The sequence below is a fragment of the Armigeres subalbatus genome, chromosome 3, assembly GCF_024139115.2.
Source record: "Armigeres subalbatus isolate Guangzhou_Male chromosome 3, GZ_Asu_2, whole genome shotgun sequence".
Taxonomy (NCBI): Eukaryota; Metazoa; Arthropoda; class Insecta; order Diptera; family Culicidae; genus Armigeres; species Armigeres subalbatus.
In genome coordinates this window covers 299104008-299127787 of record NC_085141.1, presented here as the reverse complement: position 1 = coordinate 299127787, position 23780 = coordinate 299104008, and the positions used below count along the sequence as shown (strand labels likewise).

General features: G+C 42.1%; 2 protein-coding genes across 2 annotated transcripts in view; one reads left to right on the top strand and one right to left on the bottom strand.

Moving 5' to 3' along the window:
- LOC134224951 (alpha-catulin) overlaps window positions 1–23780 on the top strand; it is a 506545-nt gene that overhangs the window by 211606 nt on the left and 271159 nt on the right. The window lies entirely within an intron of this gene.
- The window catches only part of LOC134222585 (uncharacterized), a 41139-nt gene continuing 38608 nt past the window's right edge, over window positions 21250–23780 (bottom strand). Inside the window, exon 3 of the mRNA XM_062701746.1 lies at window positions 21250–21444. Within this exon, the coding sequence (XP_062557730.1) occupies window positions 21250–21444 (195 nt within the window). The remainder of the gene's footprint in view (window positions 21445–23780) is intronic.

The following is a 23780-nucleotide window of genomic DNA, read 5'->3' as shown; positions in this document are numbered from 1 at the left end:
GAAAGGAGGCTTCCTGGCCTCTTGAAAGGAGGCTCTGGCCTCTTGAAAGGAGGCTTCCTGGCCTCTTGAAAGGAGGCTTCCGGGCCTCTTGAAAGGAGGCTTCCTGGCCTCTTGAAAGGAGGCTTCCGGGCCTCTTGAAAGGAGGCCTGGGCCTCTTGAAAGGAGGCCTGGGCCTCTTGAAAGGAGGCTTCTGGCCTCTTGAAAGGAGGCTTCCGGCCCTCTTGAAAGGAGGCTTCCGGCCCTCTTGAAAGGAGGCTTCTGGCCCTCTTGAAAGGAGGCTTCTGGCCTCTTGAAAGGAGGCCTGGCCTCTTGAAAGGAGGCTTCCGGGCCTCTTGAAAGGAGGCTTCCTGGCCTCTTGAAAGGAGGCTTCTGGGCCTCTTGAAAGGAGGCTTCCGGGCCTCTTGAAAGGAGGCTTCTGGCCTCTTGAAAGGAGGCTTCAGGGCCTCTTGAAAGGAGGCTTCCTGGCCTCTTGAAAGGAGGCTTCCTGGCCTCTTGAAAGGAGGCTTCTGGGCCTCTTGAAAGGAGGCTTCCAGGGCCTCTTGAAAGGAGGCTTCCGGGCCTCTTGAAAGGAGGCTTCTGGGCCTCTTGAAAGGAGGCTTCCTGGGCCTCTTGAAAGGAGGCTTCTGGCCTCTTGAAAGGAGGCTTCCGGGCCTCTTGAAAGGAGGCTTCCTGGCCTCTTGAAAGGAGGCTTCCTGGGCCTCTTGAAAGGAGGCTTCTGGCCTCTTGAAAGGAGGCTTCTGGCCTCTTGAAAGGAGGCTTCTGGGCCTCTTGAAAGGAGGCTTCCGGGCCTCTTGAAAGGAGGCTTCTGGCCTCTTGAAACGAGGCTTCCGGGCCTCTTGAAAGAAGGCTTCCGGGCCTCTTGAAAAAAGGCTTCCGGACCTCTTGAAAGGAGGCTTCCGGGCCTCTTGAAAGGAGGCTTCCGGGCCTCTTGAAAGGAGGCTTCCGGGCCTCTTGAAAGCAGGCTTCCAGGCCTCTTGAAAGCAGGCTTCCGGGCCTTTTGAAAGCAGGCTTCCGGGCCTCTTGAAAGCAGGCTTCCGGGCCTCTTGAAAGGAGGCTTCCGGGCCTCTTGAAAGGAGGCTTCCGGGCCTCTTGAAAGAAGGCTTCCGAACCTCTTGAAAGGAGGCTTCCGAACCTCTTTAGAAGGGGTTTTCGACTTTTTTAAAAGTAGGCTTCCCAGCATCTTGAAAAAAAGGTTTCCGAAGGCTTCCGAGCCTGTTTAAATGAGGCTTCTGGGCCTCTAGTAATTTCTCTGAGGAACACACTCAGTTTTTAATTCTGCAGCTCGGCAAAAATCCGCACAGCCGTCTGCCCAGCATAATAAAAACTGATATCCCGGCAAAAATGACGTTTGTTATTAAGTGTGTAGCTGATTTTCGGCAAATTATTTGCTGATTTTCAGCAACTTTGACAGAAATCTCGGCAAAAAACTTGTTTGCTGGGGCACGGCTGTGCGAATCTCGGTAAAAGTTCAACATTTTGCTGAGATCCCGGTAAAAAAAATTAAGTGTGAACACTCGGAGGAATTTCTTGAGAACTCCCGGAGGAATTCTTGGAATGGTTTTCGGCCGATGATATTGAGAAGATTCTCGGTCGTTATATCAAACCGGAAGTCGGCCATCTTGAATTTCAAAATGGCGCCAAACAGTGATTTCCTGCTTCTACTCATCGCACTCATTCCGGCAATACCCATAGTGTATGGAGTTTGGTACTCTGCAAAACGATCGTTCCCACATCCATAAAATAATGTTTTCCATTCAAAAAGACTTGTTGAAAATGTTCAGCTGGATACAGCGTTAAATCGCGAATTCGTGTAAAAAACAGATAAATCCACCTAGCGGTGACGATGCCTTTCTCGATTCAATCCCTTGGTTTTACCTTAGTGTGATACACATCATAAATGATTGCCTACATTACGGCTCATGCAAACGCTGTAAGGCAAACAACCCACCAACCGTATATGGTTCAACACACTATTTTCTTCATAACTTTTGAACGCAATGACCGATCATGATTATATTCAATCATGATCAACTAGGGTTTGCTCCCCGTCGAATGCAATGTTGCGAGAAAATCAATTAAGAATTACTATATGAAAAAGTGGCTAATGTTTTTCGGTTTTTGTGCACACACATACACACGGACATACAGACATATTGTTCAGCTCGACGAGCTGCGTCGATCGGTATATAATATCATGGGTCTCCGAGATTTCTATAAAAAAAATCGGCTTTGGAGTGAAATAGCTTTTTGCGGTACAACTTTGTTGAACGAGAAAGGAAAAAAACCTCGCCAAAAAAAAAGTGTAAAAAATGGGTGTATTGAAAATATAAAGATTTTCCGTAGCAAATAGACTTTCATTTCAAATATATTAATTGCTGTTTGGAATAGCTACAAAACAAGCCGTCTCGAACAATTGACTTTGTAGCATTTCCAATCTCGGCTAACCATTTAATATGTATGTACCTATCATTTAATTTGCATTCTAGTTAGTCGAACTTTTCCTGCATTTAACCATAAAACAAGCGATTGGAACAGCCGGCTTAGAAAACAGAATCGTCTCGCTGCTGGCCAGTTTGGTTTGGTACACGACCATGAACAACGGAAGTTGCATCCCACGCTTTAATTAAAAATACTTCGAGCTGCTACTAAATCCGCGTGGGTGGATTTTCATGCGGAAACATTTGGTTCGCTGGAATCACATAAATAAACTCATTGTTTGTCTGACTCGTACAAAGTCGTACTGAAAGGCTGAACTTCTCGCCATATATGTACGTTCTTTTTGTCAATAGAAAATTGACATTTGCTGAATGGTCAAAGTTTCACATACCATTTGATTCAGTTTGACGGGTTGATCTAACATCGTTCAGGGAACATTGCAATATCACACTGGTTTCGTGTACTCTGCCAATTCTACGTCTCCACTTATCACCGAGCACACTTATACATTTTCTATGGAAAATATATGAATGGAAGCAAATTTAATGTTTCCGTATTTCCATCTGTGAGCAGAAAAAAATGATGGCGCTAACTTTTTATTAGATCGATTTTGGATTTTACTTTTATACTGCTGTATAATGCGCTACATTATTAAAACAAAAAACAAATAGGTGGCTTCGAGATCAATACGAGAGGCTGTATCAATCATTGGGTGGACAACTCAGAGTTTGTTCACTCGAATTGAGATAGAACCGATAAGAGATATTAATTCAAATCGTTCCTTAATTAAACCGACTCTGATTGGAAAACGAGAATATCGTACCGACTATCGGATCTCGGATTCGAAAACGAAATGCCCTCAAACGTTCGCTGTGGGAGTAATTTCGACGTCGGAAAAGTATCCAATCGCCGGCATCACAAAACATCATAACAATTGTAATTAAAACCGTTTGCTTCGTATCGTTTCTCAATGTTGTCGCACGGTCGGTACACACCGGAACCAACTCCAAGCGGAACAGCGAGCTACTCCCAACTCCACGACCAACCGCAATGTTTATCGCTTATGATTCGTAGTCGTAAAAACCAATGTAACGACCGTAATCAGTGGAAGAAGGCGTCCTTTGGGGAAATGGGTTGGAAATCGTCTTTTATGGATAGCACCGGTGAAAACTTTTTTCCACCGATATAGGTAGGTGTGTACACAGCAAATCCATTGTTGGAAATCTCAGAAGGTTTTGATTCAGAGTGCTGAACGGCGAGTGGGACAAAGTTTGCTCTATGATGTGTGGCGGTTAGGCATGGACTTGTGCCGCAGGGTTCAACCAAGTTTCAATATTTATATCGGGGAATCCTAAAGTAATTTTTCATTTTGAAAATAGCTCAAGGTTTTGATTGAAGTTGGGATATGTTCCACTACTTTGGAATACCGATTATTTACACTTTCTGTCCCGTTTGCAAAGATGCGTTGATCTATTTTTTTACATGCTACGAAGCAGAACGGATTACAGTTCGTTCTTCCAGGATTCCAATCGTGACCGTACCGTTTCATAACTGCATATGTGCTAAGAAAATCTCACCAGGATTGCTCACACGATGACTCTGCATCGAAAGTGATTGATGGCTCCTTCACATTACTTTATATAACCATCATTATTACGATAGTGTTACCATTTTCAATTAGTGTTTCGAATCTATGTAAGTATCATAAGGTAAAAATGAATATCCTCTATTCAATAAATGCCTTTGCTATTTCTTCCACCATAATTTGCGTATTACATAATTAGAACACTTCAAATAAATAGACCTCGCTGTATAAAAGCATCATCATCAAAGCACTTAGTGCTCTCAGATTGTGTCATTTATACCACCAACATCGGTAACTGTGTAATTTACCCATAATAGATATGGCAAATAAGTTCCATCCAATAACAGTATTGACCACTCAGAGTAAATCTACCTCACAGCCACCACCATCGTCGTTTCCTAGAAGCACAACAAACGGCGGTGGTATGCGTTCAATGGACCAAAGTCCCATTTCATGGGCAGCTTATCTCGGCTATTTTCAGTAATGTTCCAGAAACAACCGCATTCACACCATAGCCACATTGGACGGTCGATCAGGGCAGTCTGTCCCATCATCTCTGGAGGTGTTGTATCCATCCTACGTCCGCACACCTAATTCGTTAGGTTCATGATTCTTAGCGACGGCTTAGTGCCCTTTTCTATGTAGAACTTCTCCATTAGCATTTCCTTCGCAGACTCCCAGTGCGAAAGCATCGCCCACGATGGATCGCCCTGACGACAATCGGGAAGAGGAGAAAGCACAAATCGGTGTATCGGACTTCCGCCCCAACGAAAGCGACACACCAACTGCAGTGGGGTCGTAGCTTAGACGAATAGTTGTAGTGTAGGTGTAAGTGTATGTAGCCTGGCATCATGGGTGGAGTGGAATTCAGATTGAATTAAGATACGAAAGCAAATATTTGCTGCCTCGTGTAGGTTACGTGCCTTGTTGCTTGTCAGACGACAGACGACGGCAGGAAGTGCATTGTGGAAACTGTCAATAAATACCCGGCTTGCTTACCGGGCTGTGTCGGAATCGGAACCGGCTTGTTGTTGGGTTATTTCCGAGCAAGGTAGATGAATAGCCTGGGTGCTAATAGAAATTCAAATTTCTAGCCAGATCCTGTTCCATTAGCAAAAGAGCTGTGTGCACGTCGGTTGGTGGTGGTATGAATAAGCTACGATGACCTTTTCGGTTGTGGCCAGTAATGAGAGCTTGTCAACAGCGCAAGTATCTTGTCGAGAAAATTGTGAATCGGGATTTTACATAATAAAGCTGGGTTTAGTAGTTTAGAATGTTGCTGAAATAGACTTGTGTTTTTGCATTTATCGCACATCTAGGGACGTGCATAAAACCCCACCTGTTTCACGTTTTAGCTGAGGTACGTTGTTATTTTATACTTCTTTGTATTTTCCTTGAGTAAATACCCACATATGGATAACGAAAACGTTGCTTTTGAGTTTCGATCGTTTCTTACAGAACATTATCCACCATTGACGATTGAGCAAAACCCTTTTCATTTTATCTGAGGGATCTTTTACAAATTACGTAACACTGTAGGGGGAGGGAGAAGGTCAAGCCGAGCTAGAACTAGAAACTAGACCTTCCATAAAAAGACCTTCCATAAAAAGACCTTCCATAAAAAAATCGAAGGGAAAGGTGGGGGTCCTACATCGAATTAAGCGATCTGTGATTTGAAAAGAATCCTCTAGAAGCCTTGCAAGCAAAGTAGTAGGATTGCCAATCCATATTCTGGTGGTACTGTTCAACAACCGTTTTAACTGACAGGCGTTGGATATTGAAATGGTTCGTTCTGTTTTTCCGTGAATTCGTACAATGTGGTTTTTAATTATTTTCATTTGTTATTTTGATGCTCGCTAGCTCACGGGTGGGTATTCTACAAGGTTGTTACGCTATCTGAATCACCCCAATACTCAAGTTGATGATTATTTAGTTCTTCGTAGGAGTATATAACAGAGGTATCTATACAGTGATCCAAAAAATACGAGACTTGGTGGTCCCTTTTTAGACACGGTAAAACGACGCAATGCAAAATTCTCGGGTACTTATTCAAAAGGACGTATGTGATTTTGTAAACAAAGATTCAAACGTCGATTTGTCCGATCTGATGGCACTCCCACGCAAACCAACACCACTAACAGGTAGCCGAAGCCTCCCCCTATCTGCCTCTGGTGACCACGCAAACCAACACCACTAACAGGTAGCCGAAGCCTCCCCCTATCTGCCTCTGGTGATGGTTTGCGTGGGAGGGCAATCAGTTCGGACAAATCGACGCCTGAATCTTTGTTTACAAAATCACATACGTCCTTTTGAATAAGTACCCGAGAATTGTTGAAGAGCCTTTTAAATTCAGGGCTGCTGTTTTCTTAAATTTTGCTACACCTGAGGTTAACAAATTTACAATTTATTTCGTGACATCACATTCAAGGGTACCTGCACTGCATGCTTGTTTGTTGTTTTTGAAGATTTGCTGTTTTCTGCTGGAATTCTGGAGAGATAACCGATCAGACTTGATAACTTTGGTCTGTTCGGCCAAATGGTATATTCGGCCTAACAACTTTTGGCCTAGTGGCATTCGGCCAAACGACCCTTTCCCGTTTGTTCCTGCTGTAAAGTTTTTTTTTTAATGTTTCGGCCGATTATCAACGATTCAGCAAACCACACAAATCGAATTGATTGGACTCGGGATAAGCAACGCCGATAGTTCAATCGCTGGAAGGATTCCAAGCTAGAAATCCAACGTGCTATTATTCCTTAATACCTCAAAATAGAATAACTAGAACTGGCTCACCAATGTAATTTGTCCTTTCGTTGTTAGCAACTTCAAGGTAACTGCCATATGGTGTCACTCAGCTATCTGAATCGAGAAACATCCCCCGAACTGACATCCCGTCTTCGATATCATGCGGCAGATACGAACACGTTTTCGAACATGATGGGGAAGTCTCGATTCCCATCATTGGCAGTCAGCTCGCAGATCATCTTCATGTGCACTGCTTCCTCCAGGGGACTAGCAACGGCATTAAAAGTGAGACGTTGCAGCGAAAAGTGAGAAATGAGGGGTGAGAAGTGAGACGTCTCTTTTCTCACTTTTCAAATGATCTATGCGGTCTAAATTCCTATTCGGCCAAATGTCCTATTCGGCTAAATGTCTTATTCGGCCAAATGTCCTATTCGGCCAAATGACCTTTTCGGCCAAACGACTTTTTCGGTCAAATGACCCTTCCGGCCAAATGACCCTTTCGAACAAACGACCATTTCGAACAAATGACCCTTTCGGCCTAGTGACGTGATTCTGTGGATCTATTCTATAATTGTTTTCTAATTTTTTTTTTTTTGTTTTGTACTATTATACTTCCAACAATATTTTTTCTAATGACTTTAACATTGAACAGATCCTTTTACAACATAAACTCGCTCGCACAACTACTCCTTTCTAGGATCGCTTTACAAAAAAACAAAAACCCCTACTTTTCCGATGCTTTAATAGACCAATTTGGGATAAACAATGTTTTTATGTTTTTAGATTTGCCCAACCTGTTGCATTGGGCACCCCCTATGGCAGCGTTTCTCGAACTTTTTCTCGAGAGGTACCCTTTCGAACTTTTGCATTGATTGAGGTACCCCCTATGATTTTTTTTTTTGCTGTAAATGGAAATAATCGTAACTCTTGTAATATACTTGTAACGTAATATCCTTGAATATGAAAAATGGACCTGAAAACTAACGGAATATATGGCTCTACAACAACTTTTCTGAAATTTTCATTTTTTTAAACTTCCCAATTAAAAATAAATTCTTACATCGATGGACTGACTGTAATGACTGTTTTGACTATTGAAGGCTTCCAAGCATGTTGAAAGGAGGCTTCCGAGCCTTTTGGAAGTAGGATTCCGCGCCTCTTCCGAGATAGCCTTCCAAGCCTCTTGAAGATAGGCTTGCGAGTCTCTTGAAAGGCGGCTTTCGAGCCACTTAAAAGGAGCATCTTGAAAGGAAGCCTCTGAGCTGCTTGAAAAAATAATTACGAGCCCTTTGAAGAGAGGGTTTCGAGCCTCTCGAAAGAAGGCATCTAAACCCCATCAATGGAGGCCTCCGAGCGTCTTGAAAGTAGGCTTCTGAGCCTCTTGAAATGAGGCTTTCGAGCCTCTTGAAAGGAGGCTTTCGAGCCTCTTGAAAGGAGGCTTTCGAGCCTCTTGAAAGAAGGCTTCCGAGCCTCTTGAAAAAAGGCTTCCGAGCCTCTTGAAAGGAAGCTTCCGCGCCTCTGAAAGGAGGCTTCCGCGCCTCTTGAAAGAAGGCTTCAGAGCCTGATGAATGGAGGCTTCCGAGCCTCTTGAAAGAAGGCTTCTGAGCCTCTTGAATGGAGGCTTCCGAGTCACTTGAAAGGAGCCTTCCTAGCCTCTTGAAAGGTAGTTTTCGCGCCTCTTGAAAGGAGGCTTCCGAGCCTTTTGAAAAATGCTTCCGAGCCTCTTAAAAGGTAGCTTTCGCGCCCCTTGGCTTCCGAGCCTTTTGAAAAAGGCTTCTGAGCCTCTTAAAAGAAGGCTTCCGAGCCTCTTAAAAGAAGGCTTCCGAGCCTCTTGAAAGGAGGCTTCTGAGCTTCTTGAAAGACCTTACGAGCCATTTTATGGAAGGCTTCCGAGTCACTCGAAAGGATGGTTCTGATTATCTTGAAAGGACGCATCTGAGCCTCTTGAAAATACGCATCCAAGCTTCTAAAAAAAGAATTCCAAGCATCTTGATGGGACGTTTTCGAGTTCTTGAAAGGAGGCTTCCAAGCCTCTTGGAAAAAGTCTTCCGAGGCTATTGAATGGCGGCTTTTGAGCCCTCTGAAAGAAGGCTTCGGAGTATTTTGAATAAACACTTTTGAGCCTTCCGAGCCTCTTGAATGGTGGCTTTTTAGCCACTTAAAATGAGGCATTGGAGTATCTTGAGTGGACGCTTCCAAGCTTCTTGAAGGAAAAAATCCGAGCCTCCTAGAGGGAGGCTTGCGAACCACTCAAAAAAAAAACTTTCGAGCTTTTTAAAAAGTCCCGAGTAGCACACTTGTCATACACGAGTTTCTGTAACTCATATAGTACCAAATCGAGTCACAAAAGTGCTGTGGCAACCAAAGCAGTAAGATTTGTGCAACTAGGTAGTCTTCCGGGCCTTAAAAAAGGCGGAAGTATCTTGAATGGGCGCTTCCAAGCCTCTTGGAACAAGACAAAGTTTAGAAATAAAAAAAATATAAAATTGTCAAAACTTTATCAATAAGTTTTGATTAGAATTGTAATTCATCCACCATTCAGCATTTCGTTCGAGGTACCCCCTGGGCTCGGCGAAGGTACCCCCAGGAGTACATGTACCCCAAGTTGAGAACTGCTGCCCTATGGGAAGCTCAAATGTGACAGGGCTGTGCATCTTTCGCCCGAACTCAAACTGCACGAACGTCTTTCGCATCTGGTCACACTTGGTATGACGTGAAACTGAAACACGCACTCACTCGTGAGTGACGGAAAATCACTTGTGGTGAAGCCAACAAGTTCATATTGGAATCGAACGGTTACAATTTTTTGATGAACAAAACAAAAACAAACTATCAAAGTGTTACCCAGACATTCACAAATTACGGGCTACTTAATGAAATGACATTTCTGGGCAGCGAGGATCATTCGTAGTCTATGTAGTTGGAACCACGTGAAAATGGCAATTTTAAAAGGACACAGTTGGAAGAGTACCACGATGGTAGTCAGTATGGCACCCGTCCGATAACGCGATCCTCCCCCTCCCAACTCCTTCCACACCCCTCGCTAGCCAACATTAGAATGCTACGAACAGCATCGAACAAAACTTCAACATTCAAATTACTAACCTGTTCATAGCTTGTAATTTTACTTCTCGTCATGAACATATTGCTTCGTTTGATCCTATTCACTTTTCCACTCAGGAGCTTCCGGAAATATTGATGGAATGCATATTAAATTTCGCTTTTTAAATTAGTTACTCTTTTAAAGAAAAAAAAACCGTGATCGGATTGAACCCAGGTGGCCCAGGAACCTTGAAAATATCATTCCCATTATAGTTTTGTAAAATCTGGGATCTCCAGTAGCTTTGCAACCTGTGGCGTAGGATTACCAATCCGGAGATGGCGAGTTTGATTCTCCATCCGGTCTAGGATGTTTTCGGGTTGAAAACATTCTCGACTCCCCGGGCATAGCTTATCCATTGTACTTGCCACACAAGGTACATGCTCATGCAATGGCGGTCTAAGAAAAGCTTTCAATTTATAACTGAGGAAATTGTAATAGAATCCTAAGGTGAAAAGCAAACCTAGTCCAGTTAGAATGTAGAGCCATTGAAGAAGAAGTAGAATAAATCATTAAGTTTGAGGTGTCGGATGAACTATTTTGACTTAATTTAGGAAATGGCCATTTCGATTGTGGCCGGATTGAAATCTCGAGTAGCCCAGGAACCCTATAAATGCCATTCGCATAATTGTTTTGTAAAATCATGAAGTTTGAGGTGTCACACTACCTGTTTTGACTTAATTTGTAAATGGTCACTATTTCCGGGGACGACTGGCACCAATAAAAGTTCCCCCAAACACACGCGACGCGATAGTCGCAACGCAACAGCGATTCTGTCGCCGTTGGTATGGAAGCGTAAATAGAACATTGCCTGCAGCGACCCAACGATGGAATCGTGGTGACTAGTTGTCGCCGTCGCGGCGATGAAATCACTTAGGTTTGGGGGAGCACTAATTCTGCAATAATTCTGAAGCCGTGCTGAGGATTGATTTAAATCTAGTATGAATCGAAAATTGAAATCCAGATCGAATTCAACTTGTTGCGAAGGATTCGGTCAAGCAATGTTTTTTTCAGAGCAGTTTTAATTTTTGGAAGCCCAACGTTAGGGACGGAAAGGTGGGTTTTCTATTCCCTGGTGCTTAGTGGGACGGCGCTGTTAATCAGTAGGGTGCCAATGAAAATCAACCTTTCGAATTTCAAAAACGGGTAGTGCTCAAAAGTTTCATCTCCTCGTAAAAGTCCCTATGCAGAATTTCAGCTCATTCGGATCAAAGCGGTCAAAGTTTGACTATTTTGAAACACGAAAATTTCCCAAGGAAAAATTCGAAATCGAATTTTTTTTTGATGCTAGATGTCTTAGAAATGCATGAAACGTCGAGATCTGGTGTTGACTCGACGTTTCATGCATTTGTAAGACATTTGGTATCAAAAAAAGTCCCAAAAATTATCAAAGTCAAAAAAGTCAATTTGCCAAAAAAAAAAACGAGATAACACCAGATCTTGACGTTTCATGCATTTTTGAGACATTTGGCATCATTTTTTTTTTGATTTCCTAAAAAGTCAATAAAGTCCCAAAAAGTCTTTTTTTTTCAATTTCAACCAGATCTCTACGTTTCATGCATTTCTAAGTCTAGGGAAATTTTCGTGTTTCAAACTGTTTGCGCCCGTCGCGGACTGTTTTTCGGACACTTAACAGATACTCGCAATTTACTAAAAACGAAACACCTTTTATAACGCAAACACTAACTGGACATTTATTCTTAATATTACGGAAACGAGGTGCACTCCGCGACGATTTATTTGAACTGCCTTTTTCCTCATAATCTACACTTATCGTACGGTCGTCAGCTGAAACAGGTAAGTAAATAACACAAACACGACGGACCGGCGAGAGAGAATTATTTCTCTCCTCTCGACTTAGGGGTGTGCAATCAAGAAAGATAAATCGATACATCATGGTACTTGCTCTAACACAAACTTTGACCGCTTTGGTCAAACACTTAACGAAGTCCGATTGAGCTGAAATTTTGCAAAGGGACTTTTTTCGAAGAGATGAAACTTTTGAGCACTTTCCGTTTTTGAAATTCGATGGTCAATTTTTTCCCATACATTCCATTGGCACCCTAGTAATCAGTATTGTATGAAGTTTAGTTTCCTTATACTGGTCTTCGTACAAACTTGAAACGGCCTGTGCTCAGTCAGTTTTTTTCCAAATCAGCTCAGATTTTTGGAATCAGCTCGAAGCATAGGATTGAGTCGAGAGGGCATGGTGGTGTATGTAGAGGTGTGTGCCGCCGCCGACAGTTTTTGGCACGCCGTCGCTGGCGACATTTTTGCTAAAGACCACAAGGCTGAAAGTTGTTTGGCCGAATATGTTGTTTAACCGAAAAGACTATTTGGTAGAGGCCTACCAGAGAAAAGCTTGAGAGCAAATGGATATTTTTTTTTAATGTTGTGAAATCATCTATTATGTTTACTTAATTTGATATCTTTTTGGAAGTTTTAACGGTTAAAATAAAGAAACGTATAGCAAAAAATCTTACTGTGACATCAAATAAAAAAATATTACTGCTGTCGATGAGAGCAAATTGAAAACTAAGTTGTTCCAAATTCCTACAGGAAAATATTCAGAATGTACACGGAAAGTACTTTTTGAGTTTCTGTTGAGTATTCTTTGAAATGTACACAGAACATTGTGACTGGTAGAAGGGACGCTTTAACGTTGACTTTGTCAATCTAAATTATTTAAAACGGCTAGTTCTTTTTATCCTTTATAGGAGTGATTTTTTCGCAGGGAGAAGTTCATCACTAGACGGCTAGTTTGGCTTAGCCAACTTTAAAACAACGGAAAAATGTTCGGATTACTGAGATTTTTTGTGGAGTTCTCCAAAAAAATTCCTTTTTTTTTCGATAAGAAATTCTTGGGAAATTCCATTGACTGAAAGCGACGGTCGGTCGAACTGGTAATTTGGCCGAAAAAGCCGCATGCTCTAGCAGGACGTATGGCTGAAACGATCGTTGGCCAAAAATGCCGTTTAGCCGAAATGGTTTTATGACAGAATGGTCTATTTGGCCGAAAATGTTATTTGGTCCAACGAATGGTCATTAGGCCGAATTAGCAAAAACGGAAAAATGAGTCGTTCTTTCTGTACCTTACCCCTTCTTCCTTCTCCCATCTTGCACCTTTCTTCTTCCATCTTCCTTCTTTCTTCTTCACTCATACTTCTTCCTCTTTCCTTCTTCCTTTCTACCTCTTCCTCATTTTGCACTAATATTTCCTCACTACCCAGTTCTCATTCGGCCTAATGACCATTCAGCCTAATAACCGTTCGGCCTAATGACCTTAGACCTAACGGCCATCGGCCTAATGACCCAGCATCAGGCTAAACGGGTAATATGTTCAAAAATGTCCACTCGTTTGGCGAAATAGACTTTTTGTCATTTTACCATTGAACAATATTCCGTAGCCTCTTTATGTTTAAGTCGATACTGGTCCTTACGCCACTACGAGGAACATCTGAATGGCGCTGAGAGTACAGGCAGTGAAAGTCAAGGCAGCGGAGGAGATGACTACGTCAGTTCAGCGGACGATGGAAGCCAACCAGCCCCCACCTTGAGGGAAGTTAAGGATGCCATTCAACAGCTAAAGACCAATAAAGCAGCTGGTAAGGATGGTATCGGAGCTGAGCTCATCAAGATGGGCCCGGAAAAGCTGGCCACTTGCCTGCACAAACTGATAGTCAGAATCTGGGAAACCGAACAGCTACCGGAGGAGTGGAAGGAAGGGGTTATATGCCCCATCTACAAGAAAGGCGACAAACTGGAGTGTGAGAACTTTCGAGCGATCACCATCCTTAATGCCGGCTACAAAGTGATATCCCAGATTATCTTCCGTCGTCTGTCACCATTAGTGAACGAGTTCGTGGGAAGTTATCAAGCCGGCTTCGTTGACGGCCGCTCGACAACGGACCAGATCTTTACTGTACGGCAAATCCTTTAAAAATGCCGTGAATACCAGGTCCCAACGCACCATCTGTTCGTTGATTTCAAGGCGGCATACGACAGTATAGACCGCGTAGAGCTATGGAAAATTATGGACGAGAACAGCTTCCATGGGAAGCTTACCAGACTGATCAAAGCAACGGTGGATGGTGTGCAAAACTGTGTGAAGATTTCGGGCAAACACTCCAGTTCGTTCGAATCGCGCCGGGGACTAAGACAAGGTGATGGACTTTCGTGCCTGTTGTTCAACATTGCGCTAGAAGGTGTCATGCGGAGAGCCGGGTGTAACAGCCGGGGTACGATTTTCAACAGATCCAGTCAATTTATTTGCTTCGCGGATGACATGGACATTGTCGGCCGAACAATTGCAAAGGTGGCAGAACTGTACAGCCGCCTGAAACGTGAAGCAACAAAAGTTGGACTGGTGGTGAATGCGTCAAAGACAAAGTACATGCTTGTGGGCGGAACCGAGCGCGACAGGGCCCGCCTGGGGAGCAGTGTTACGATAGACGGGGATACCTTCGAGGTGGTCGAGGAATTCGTCTATCTCGGATCCTTGCTAACGGCTGACAACAACGTTAGTCGTGAAATACGAAGGCGCATCATCTGTGGAAGTCGGGCCTACTACGGGCTCCAGAAGAAACTGCGGTCGAAAAAGATTCGCCACCGCACCAAATGTGTCATGTACAAGACGCTTATAAGACCGGTTGTCCTCTACGGACATGAAACATGGACAATGCTCGAGGAGGACTTGCAAGCACTCGGAGTATTCGAGAGACGGGTGCTTAGGACCATCTTTGGCGGTGTGCAAGAAGACGGTGTTTGGCGGCGAAGAATGAACCATGAGCTCGCCCAACTCTACGGCGAACCCAGTATCCAGAAAGTAGCTAAAGCCGGAAGGGTACGATGGGCAGGACATGTTGCAAGAATGCCGGACAGCAACCCTGCAAAGATGGTGTTCGCTTCCGATCCTGCAGGTACGAGACGGCGTGGAGCGCAGCGAGCGAGATGGGCAGACCAGGTGCAAAACGACTTGGCGAGCGTGGGGCGTATCCGAGGATGGAGTCGAACCGTACATTGTGGCGTCAAATTGTTGATTCAGTGTTATATGTTTAGATGTTAACTAAATAAATGAAATGAAATGGTCCTTACGCCAAACGACATCTAACCAAGTACCATTTAGCAAAACTAAACCATTAGCGGAAACCATTAGCGAAAATGTAGTTTGGCTAAAAGCAAAAGGACTTGTAAAAAGTTGTTTGCCCTAACAGGTCATTTGGCTGAAAATGCAGTTCGGCTGAAAAAGTCGTTCGACAAAATATGTCGTTTGGTAAGAATTGTCATTTGGTAGAAAAAGCCGTTTGGTCCAAAAATGTCCTTTCTGCAACTTTCTTTGAAAAGTATCTTTCGGCTCAATTGATCACTTTAAAAAAAAAACGATCGGCCGAATAGGCCATTTGACATGAAATTCCGTTTGGCCGGAAGGGTTGTTTTGCAGAAAAGACATTTTCGGGTCAAATGATCATTCCTATCAAACGGCATCACGGTCGCGAGTATTTGTGGTTACTTCGAATACAATGGATAAATTTCACAAGATTTAAACACAATAACAATAAACAAATGTGTTCTTGCTCGAACATCCGTGAGAAACATGTTCCGAGGTTGTTTTATGACATTTTGCAAATTAACCCGAATGACTCGCGAAGCTTCACGAGCATTTTTCAGGGTTCGTTTTTCTGTTTTCTCTGCGAGTAGTTGGTAGGCAAGAAAAAGGCACAGCAAGGGTTCGCGAGTATTTTACATTGCCTACTTCTCGTTTGGTGATCAAAGTTTACAAATTTCCACCACTGCACAGTGGCTAAAATCGTGTTTTGAGCGCGTTTAATTAATATTATCTTTATTATGCAATTTAGCGTAATGGTGTCTTCGAGACATTTTATCAGTAAGAATTGCATAATCTTTAGAGGCATTCAGTTTACTGATCAATCCCCCTAAAAGTGAGATGAAAAATTTATTTTTTCCACTTCACAACATATAAGGTTTGATTCTTCATAAAAGTTGTAGCAAAAGTTCTACTGAAAAACTTTGCCGAAGACACCAAGTTCGTAATTCCGTTACTTTTGGAGACTTTTTACGTTTTATGCGGACAAGCCCTTAAAATGTGTTTTTTCATCATATCTTTTTCACTTTAATTTATACATTTTGTGCATGTTCTAGAAAGTTTTAGATAATATTGAAATACGCCGTTTGGTGACTATTGTGACTTAAAAACTTTAAAAATAAAAAAGCTATAACAGTTTTATTGGATTTTTTAGTCATATTTAATATAACTGCAATTTGACAAGGGGCAAATTGTGGCAGTCAATCTCATACGCATAACAAAGTACAAGTAATGAACTTTAAATTATTACCTGAACTGTAGAGTTGTAAGCGAATGTAAGGAATGTTTCATCAAAAACCATTTCCTACTATGCAAGGTAGTAATCAATCACCCTTCAAGGAGTTGATGAACTAATGCACCATGCGTCTCCATGTGCTTGGTTGCTTATACATCGAACATGCTCAAAACTTGTTGGCATAAAAATCAATAAATCTCCAAAAGTAAAGAAATTACGAACTCGGTGTTTTCGACAAAGTTTTTCAGGAGAACTTTTGCTACAACTTTTATGAAGAATCAAACTTTATATGTTGTGAAGTGCAAAAAATAAATTTTTCATCTCACTCTTAGGGGGATTATTCATAAGGATGAATACCTCCAAAGAAGCGCGTCAACTTACTGATAAAATGTCTCGAAGACACCATCACGCTAAATCACATTATAAAGATACTATTAAATAAACGCGCTAAAAACACGATTTTAGCCACTGTGCGCCGCCGCCGGCTAAAATGGCTTTCGGCGTGACGCCGAAAACGCCGCCGTCGCCGACCAACATTCTGACGAACGCCGCCGCCGACGAATATCGGACCGGCGCACACCTCTAGGTGTATGGTCTATTTATTGGGCCACCCCATTAGTAATTTATTTTATTATCGGGTAGGTGTACCCATCGTCGCCATACTAAAGAATTACGTTTTTTTTTTATAAATAGAAGGCCTGTGTTAATATGTCAAATAAAAGGTTTCCCTTCCTGCTCCTTATAACAAATGTGAAACCGCGTTAAAATTCATGACAGTCCTCAAAATTGCATAATCCATAAAAGGAACGCATGACCAGTTGTGGCATTATTCTTAATTTTGGTTCCCATTACGGCAAATCACACTGTTTTCTTATAGGGTTCGCCATAATAGGACACAAGCGCGACAACTGGTGCAAAGGACAACAAAAATTAGGCAAAATCAATTTTTACAATTATATTTTGTTTGTTTTGTAGCAGATTAAAAGTGTTATCGTGTCATATGAATATGGTTCACTAATCAGAACATAATAAGTGGTGATATGATGTGCTACTTGGTGTATAAAGCACTAGTGCGAAAACTGGGTGCTATAACCTCGACTGGTACATCTGCAATAAATATGACACCAATACTTAAAACATGTTGTGGTACCTTGAACAAATTTTAATGTTTGTCCTTACAAATTCCCATATAAAGACAAATTGGCTTTGCGTCACTACTAAATCGCCTCCAAATTGCCTGAAATTCTGTCAGGACTCCTAAATCATCAAAAAGAAGCTGATAGGACCGTAATCCGTACAGCACCGAAATCCATCCACCTCAAGAGATATAAATATATTAAGGTAATTAATGTAGAAATAATTTATCTTGTCCTGTTCAGATACTTGGCAGTAAGCGTTTAAAGTATAGAAATGGAAAGAAGGCTTTGAAATTAAAACAACAAAAATCAAAAACAAATCGCCACCCACCAAACGCGGAGTTTTTGCCGCCATTTTGTTTTCAAGTAGAGCATTACTGCACCAAAAGTAACTGTGTTTTATTGCTAATTGCGAATCATTACATAAGATAAGCGGAATTCAAATCGAAGGGATCGCTCCTCAAGGTGCGTATCGAACTATTTACAGTGGTAGTTTAGTCAATCAGACTGTTTCAATTTAAATATTTAGTTAAAAAATAGCTGTACGGATTTTGGTCCTTTGATTCAAAATCCGTCCACGGTGGACGGATTTCGAGTCAGGAGTAGTTGATTTTATTCATTATTTTATCATGTTTTCCGTAGTTTTTAATGAGTCAATGTGAAACACTTCAAAAGTAGAAGCCTTCATGCTCCTATGTCAATGAAAAACGTTTTATTTACATTCGACTCCTATTTGCTAATGACTTTTTCATATACTAAGGTGCTTAAGTGTACGGATTTCGATGCCCCACGGTATAGGAGTTGAAATTTTCGAACATTTTTGAAATGTGTTATGCTCTAATATAAAAGAGTAAAGAAAAGAAAGGAATTTTTAGCAAATTTCAAGTTCAATCTTCGGGGAGGCTTGATTACACGATTGGTTCGTCGTAACGATGTTGTAGATTCCGACACAGCAGATCAGCTAGTCTCGGTAGCCGAAGAATGTTTCGGAACACCAGCTGGCGTAGATATCGTTGGGGTATGGCGGCTAGGAACCGCCGATGTTGTACAAGCAGCCTCCGTAACAAGTTCGGTAGCAGTAGGAGACATCGTAGGGTTGGTTGACTCGTAGGTGTTCGTAGTTAACACTTCACGCATTGGAAGATCTACTGAGAGTGAGACCAACTTCGACAATATGGTTATGTGGCTCTTCCAAATTCATCTATCTTGCAATCGAATAGCATACCGTAGCTCCCAAAGCTTATCGGTAATTCTTCAACACTTCCACTGGCGGCTGGACTAGAGTGATTCAAATTTTGACTTTTTTACTCCCCTATGCTTAAACGATGGCATTTGCCATTTTAATAATCGTCCTAAATTTTTAGCTAATTTAGATGTAATTTGACTGAGCACAAGCAGTTTGAAGCTTGTATGAAAATTACTATGAAAACAGTAACTTTTGTGAAAAACCGTTCCCCATCAATTCCCATTAGGCTCTAGAAATGTATAAATACATTAACAACATAGGAAATTTACCAAGGGAAAATATCGTCGTTGTTGCTAAACGATTTGATACTGGCAATAAAAGTTATAATGGAAATACTGAATTGTGGGAAATTCAATTTAACACGTAAACGAATAACATCAATATCAATAATGAGCATTTCTGTTTTCTTTATAATTTTGCTTACAAAAGTCAGATTGCCTCGCAACAAAAACTGTCTTTCAGCTTAGGATCTATTCTATGATGACGATGTGTTAAATATATTCAAATATATTCTGGGCTGCTTCACGAAACGATCCTTTACATAAGTAGCAATTCTCATAGTAATTTTCATACAACCTTCAAACTGCACGTGCACAACCAAATTACATCGAAATCAGCTAAAAATTTGGGAGGAGTATTGAAATAGCAAAAACAATCGTTTAAGCACAGGGGAGCGAAAAAGTCAAAATTTGAATCACTTTACTGGACAAGATGTCCCGCTCACGCACTCGATTGCGCTTCTCTTACACACTTACAAACTGTTGGAAAGCCTTTGAAGTCAACTGAGCTTTTTGATCAAAACTTACAAAATGCCGAACGTACTGAAGATCTAACAGTATATGTCGACGGTATTTGAATATCCGTCCATTTGCTGACGGCATCACCGTATATGGAGAAGTTGGGTGTCAAAAAATGTGCCCGCAAAGTCGATATGGATTGTTTGGAACGGTTCACTTGGAGTTTCCCAGCAATTCAGATTCATTTTCTTCGGCTCCGCACGCACCATCTGGGAGTGAGTACACTTCGCTACAATGTCTTAAATATCCCGGAAGTACTCTCTTGCCAGCGATTTGGTACGATGTCATCGTACCGAAGTGTGTAGAATGCAATTCTTCCAGAACAGGTTTTCGCAGATCAGCTGGCACGTGTACCTACACGAATTCCCCACTACATGCATCTTTTTTGGAAAACTCGTTTTACCCCATGTGCTCTCAAAAGATATTCCAGATAGCTTGATTGTCGGTAGGCAAGGCAAACTTTCGATCATAGTTCTATTGGCAGAACTTGCTTTGAAGTTCTGTTACACACCATTCAGGGTTTGCGATGCTAATCTGATCGACCCTTCACACATGGCTCAGCAATGCTGTAAGGTGAAGCGTCTTTAGCAAGCAGCAGTAGAAAATCAGCTAAGTATTGGACAAGCCAGTAATCCGACTACATCTGATTTTCCACCTGCCGTAAGAATCTTTGCACTGTTGGTCCATTTGAACAAGTTGTTCAAAGAGTACGGATCGTACTCAAGTTCAGAAAGAATCGACCATAGCAATTCATTAATCCGACAAACAACTAAACCCTCACTCCAGGTCTATGCATCTTCTGCATTGTTTCTACTTTTTCCCTAATATTGTAGATACCATTTATTGTCAATAACGTATCTGCACTAGTCGATGTCGTCCACGGAGAATTCGCACTTGTATTTCACTCGTATTGTGTGTACGTTCTCAATCGAAAAAAGAATGACTTCATCGTTCTTACCCGTTATCATTACATATGTCGTCCAAGAAAACGGTCATTTCATTTATTCCTTACAGTATTGTTTCCATTTTTCGCTGCCAGATGATGGGAGCCATTGGATTTTTGAATAATTTTCCGTTTTATTAGATTTGTATGTTCTAAGATAACTTATCGGGGCCCTCCTTAGCCGTGCGGTAGGACGCGCGGCTACAAAGCAAGACCATACTGAGGGTGGCTGGGTTCGATTCCCGGTGCCGGTCTAGGCTGTTTTCGGATTGGAAATTGTCTCGACTTCCCTGGGCATAAAAGTATCATCGTGTTAGCCTCATGATATACGAATGCAAAAATGGTAACTTGGCTTAGAAACCTCGCAGTTAATAACTGTGGAAGTGTTTAATGAACACTAAGCTGCCAGGCGGCTCTGTCCCAGTGTGGGGATGTAATGCCAATAAGAAGAAGAAGAAGATAACTTATTTTTTTACACCTCACCCTAGTTCAATCAAAATGTCACACAAACACACAATTTTGCTCCTAAGCCCCTCATTTATCCCCGGAATATAGTACCGAGCATTGTTATGTAATTTCGAAATTTGAAATCAAAGTTATTGAAACAAAATTTTCAAGCTCGCAGCGTGAATTGGACATAAATTGTCAAAATCCACAATGCGCTTCATTCGATTTCATGGAAACCCATTTATTGCTGAATGGTTCCACATTTGTGCTGCTCATGGTTTCCAACAGAAAACTACCATCAATCTCAATTTGCTCGATTTACCACCATTCACATGGCTGAAGCGAAGTGCTTCAACATGTTACTTATTGCTACAATGAATCGTTCAAATCAGAAACCATTCGTATCGGTTTTCTTTTTTTGTACATTCGAGAACGTTCCAGAATTAACATGTTAGATGTAACTCAGACGTTCAAAAATTCAAATCATCCATCTCGACACGTCATAGGCACTCCAGCTAAAAATTGCGCTATCACTACCATCATCGTTTCCAACGATGCTTGAGTGGGTAGCCATCGTGTAGCATCCCTTGAAGATGTAATTCACATTCATGTTGTACTGCAGCAACCAGCAACGGTGGGCCAAAGTTTCTGAGAGGAACAATCCGACGTTCTCCTGCAAATGGGGACACATGGGTTTGGATGCACAAATTAGGTTTAAATACAAAGTAAAACTTAAGAAGATAATAAGTAAAACTTGTTGATAATTACTTCGAAAAATACATTTCCTGGCTGTTGATGTATCCGAAAATCTAAGTGCTGCATCTGGAACCAACCTTCCCACTATACCTGCGAGTCAGTTCTTTGCAGGAGGAGAATGGGTCAGCTGGAAATACATTCTAAAATTGCTTGTCACAGAACATAAATAGCTCCGGCCGGGAACAGCTGCCACATAATGCCCGGTATATTGTGCTCGCGTTGGTACGTCTCAAAGCACGCGAACAAGTGGCACAGATTAGCGGAATTCTGGTTGCACCGTTTTACTTTCCCGTGTGCCCTACTTGGCAGAACTAATGAAACTTTTGTGCGAGTCAGATGCTTGTTGCGAGTGACATGGCTAATTTTTTTTTCTCCACTGTTCCTGGCGAGAAATCTAGATACCGCAGTAAAAGTTGTGGAGTGCAGTGGTGAAGGAACAAGACGGGGGGCCGGAAGTTTTTAGCAACACCTGAGCCTGAAAATCACTGCAGCGCCATGGGGGCAGAAGTGACGTGCCAGTTTCTTTGCTCTCTCGTCAGCACTGTTGAAGAAGAACTTTCTGACATTTTCTTCTTGAGAGTACAAAATCCGGAAAACGACTGCTCTTGGCCGATAAGTACGAAATATTCTGTCGAGGGCTCTAGGCTAGTTGCAAATTCATTCCGTTGTAAACATTACCGATGTGCATCTTTTGGTTGTGAACTAGTTTTACAACGCCCCCCTCAACTTTGTGTTGGACTTTCTCAAACAAATAAACTTGGCGAAGCTCTGATTGCCGAAGTTACACATTTTGAACGCTGTACTTCATTGTAGAAAATAGAACTTGGTGGAGGAGAAATTGTCACTGAGGATACAAACTGCATTTTGGGCGAAACGAGAACGAACCAAGAGCACCAAATTGGGGCGTAATTTAATCGGCTGGTGCCGGGGCAGAATATTCTTCCGCAAACTCAACCAAGTGATAAATTATGCTGAGCAAACAACTCCAAACCGAAAACTGTTACAAGTGGACCGGACGGTTTAAGTCTTGTGGTGCTGCACAGTACGTGATGCCGATGTAGCAGATTGAAGCTTAGCTTACGAAATCAGATGTTCTCAGTCTTTTTGCCTTTCTCGTGCAACAAAGTTTTATCGAACTTTTCATATGAGGCCTGGAAAGTCATAATTGTATCGATTCTGCTCGACAAACTGTCGTTCCAAGTGTATGTCTTTTTCTTATTGGCATTACATCCCCATACTGGGACAGAGCCACCTCGCAGCTTATTAACTGCGAGGTTTCTAAGCCAGGTTACCATTTTTGCATTCGTATATCATGAGGCTAGCACGCTGATACTTTTATGCCCAGGAAAGTCGAGACCAGGCATTGAAAAAAATCAGATCATGAGTAAAAATCAGCTAAATTCATGCCAACTTGATGTTCTCCTGTGGTCTAATCGCTGATGCTTTCTAGATCGTTGAAATTTGGCGTTCGTTGATTCAATGTTTAAAGATCTTCATCGCTCACCAATGGGAGACAACTGAGCGAGGCAAATCACTTAATACCTAACAATGAGTGTTGTTACCACACGCTGTTAGAAAAATCTTTTCAGACATTAGGAAAATTAAGTCCACTATGAGAATGGAACTCGGATACACTGCATGGGAGGCTTCGATACTTTCTCTCCTCCATCCCAGCAACTTGAAAGCAGAGTGCATAAAGCAGAACACCTGATGTGTTTTGGTTTTATTCTAGTAGAGCAAGCGTAATACAAATGCTCCAGTCGTAGCTTCCCTGGATACCATACCAAGTTTGGCTTGGCGAACCCTGTTGCTCGTTGTTTACGCAGCAACGATCGCTCATAATCGTTGTTTGGTATCCATCTGAGCAAGGCTGTTCACTCACTGGCATTGGATGCTATGATTCAATTGGATCAATGCTCGTCCGCTTCACTCACGCTTTCAATGCCTGGTCGAGACAATTTCCAATCCGAAAATTGCCTAGACCAGCACCAGGAATTGAACCCAGCCACCCTCAGCATGGTCTTGCTTTGTAGCCGCGCGTCATTCCGCACGGCTAAGGAGGCCCCCCTCCAAGTGTATGTATGTGTGCACAAAAGACGGAACATTAGCCAACTTAGAAGCGACGAAATTGGTACCGTATTTCTTTGTTTCGCGATTAGATAAATATATGTTCAGTGAGATGGAAAACGGAACAGTTCCCCTATATAGGGGGAAAGACGGCTTTGGCAGGTTTTGTTCTATTATTGACAGGGG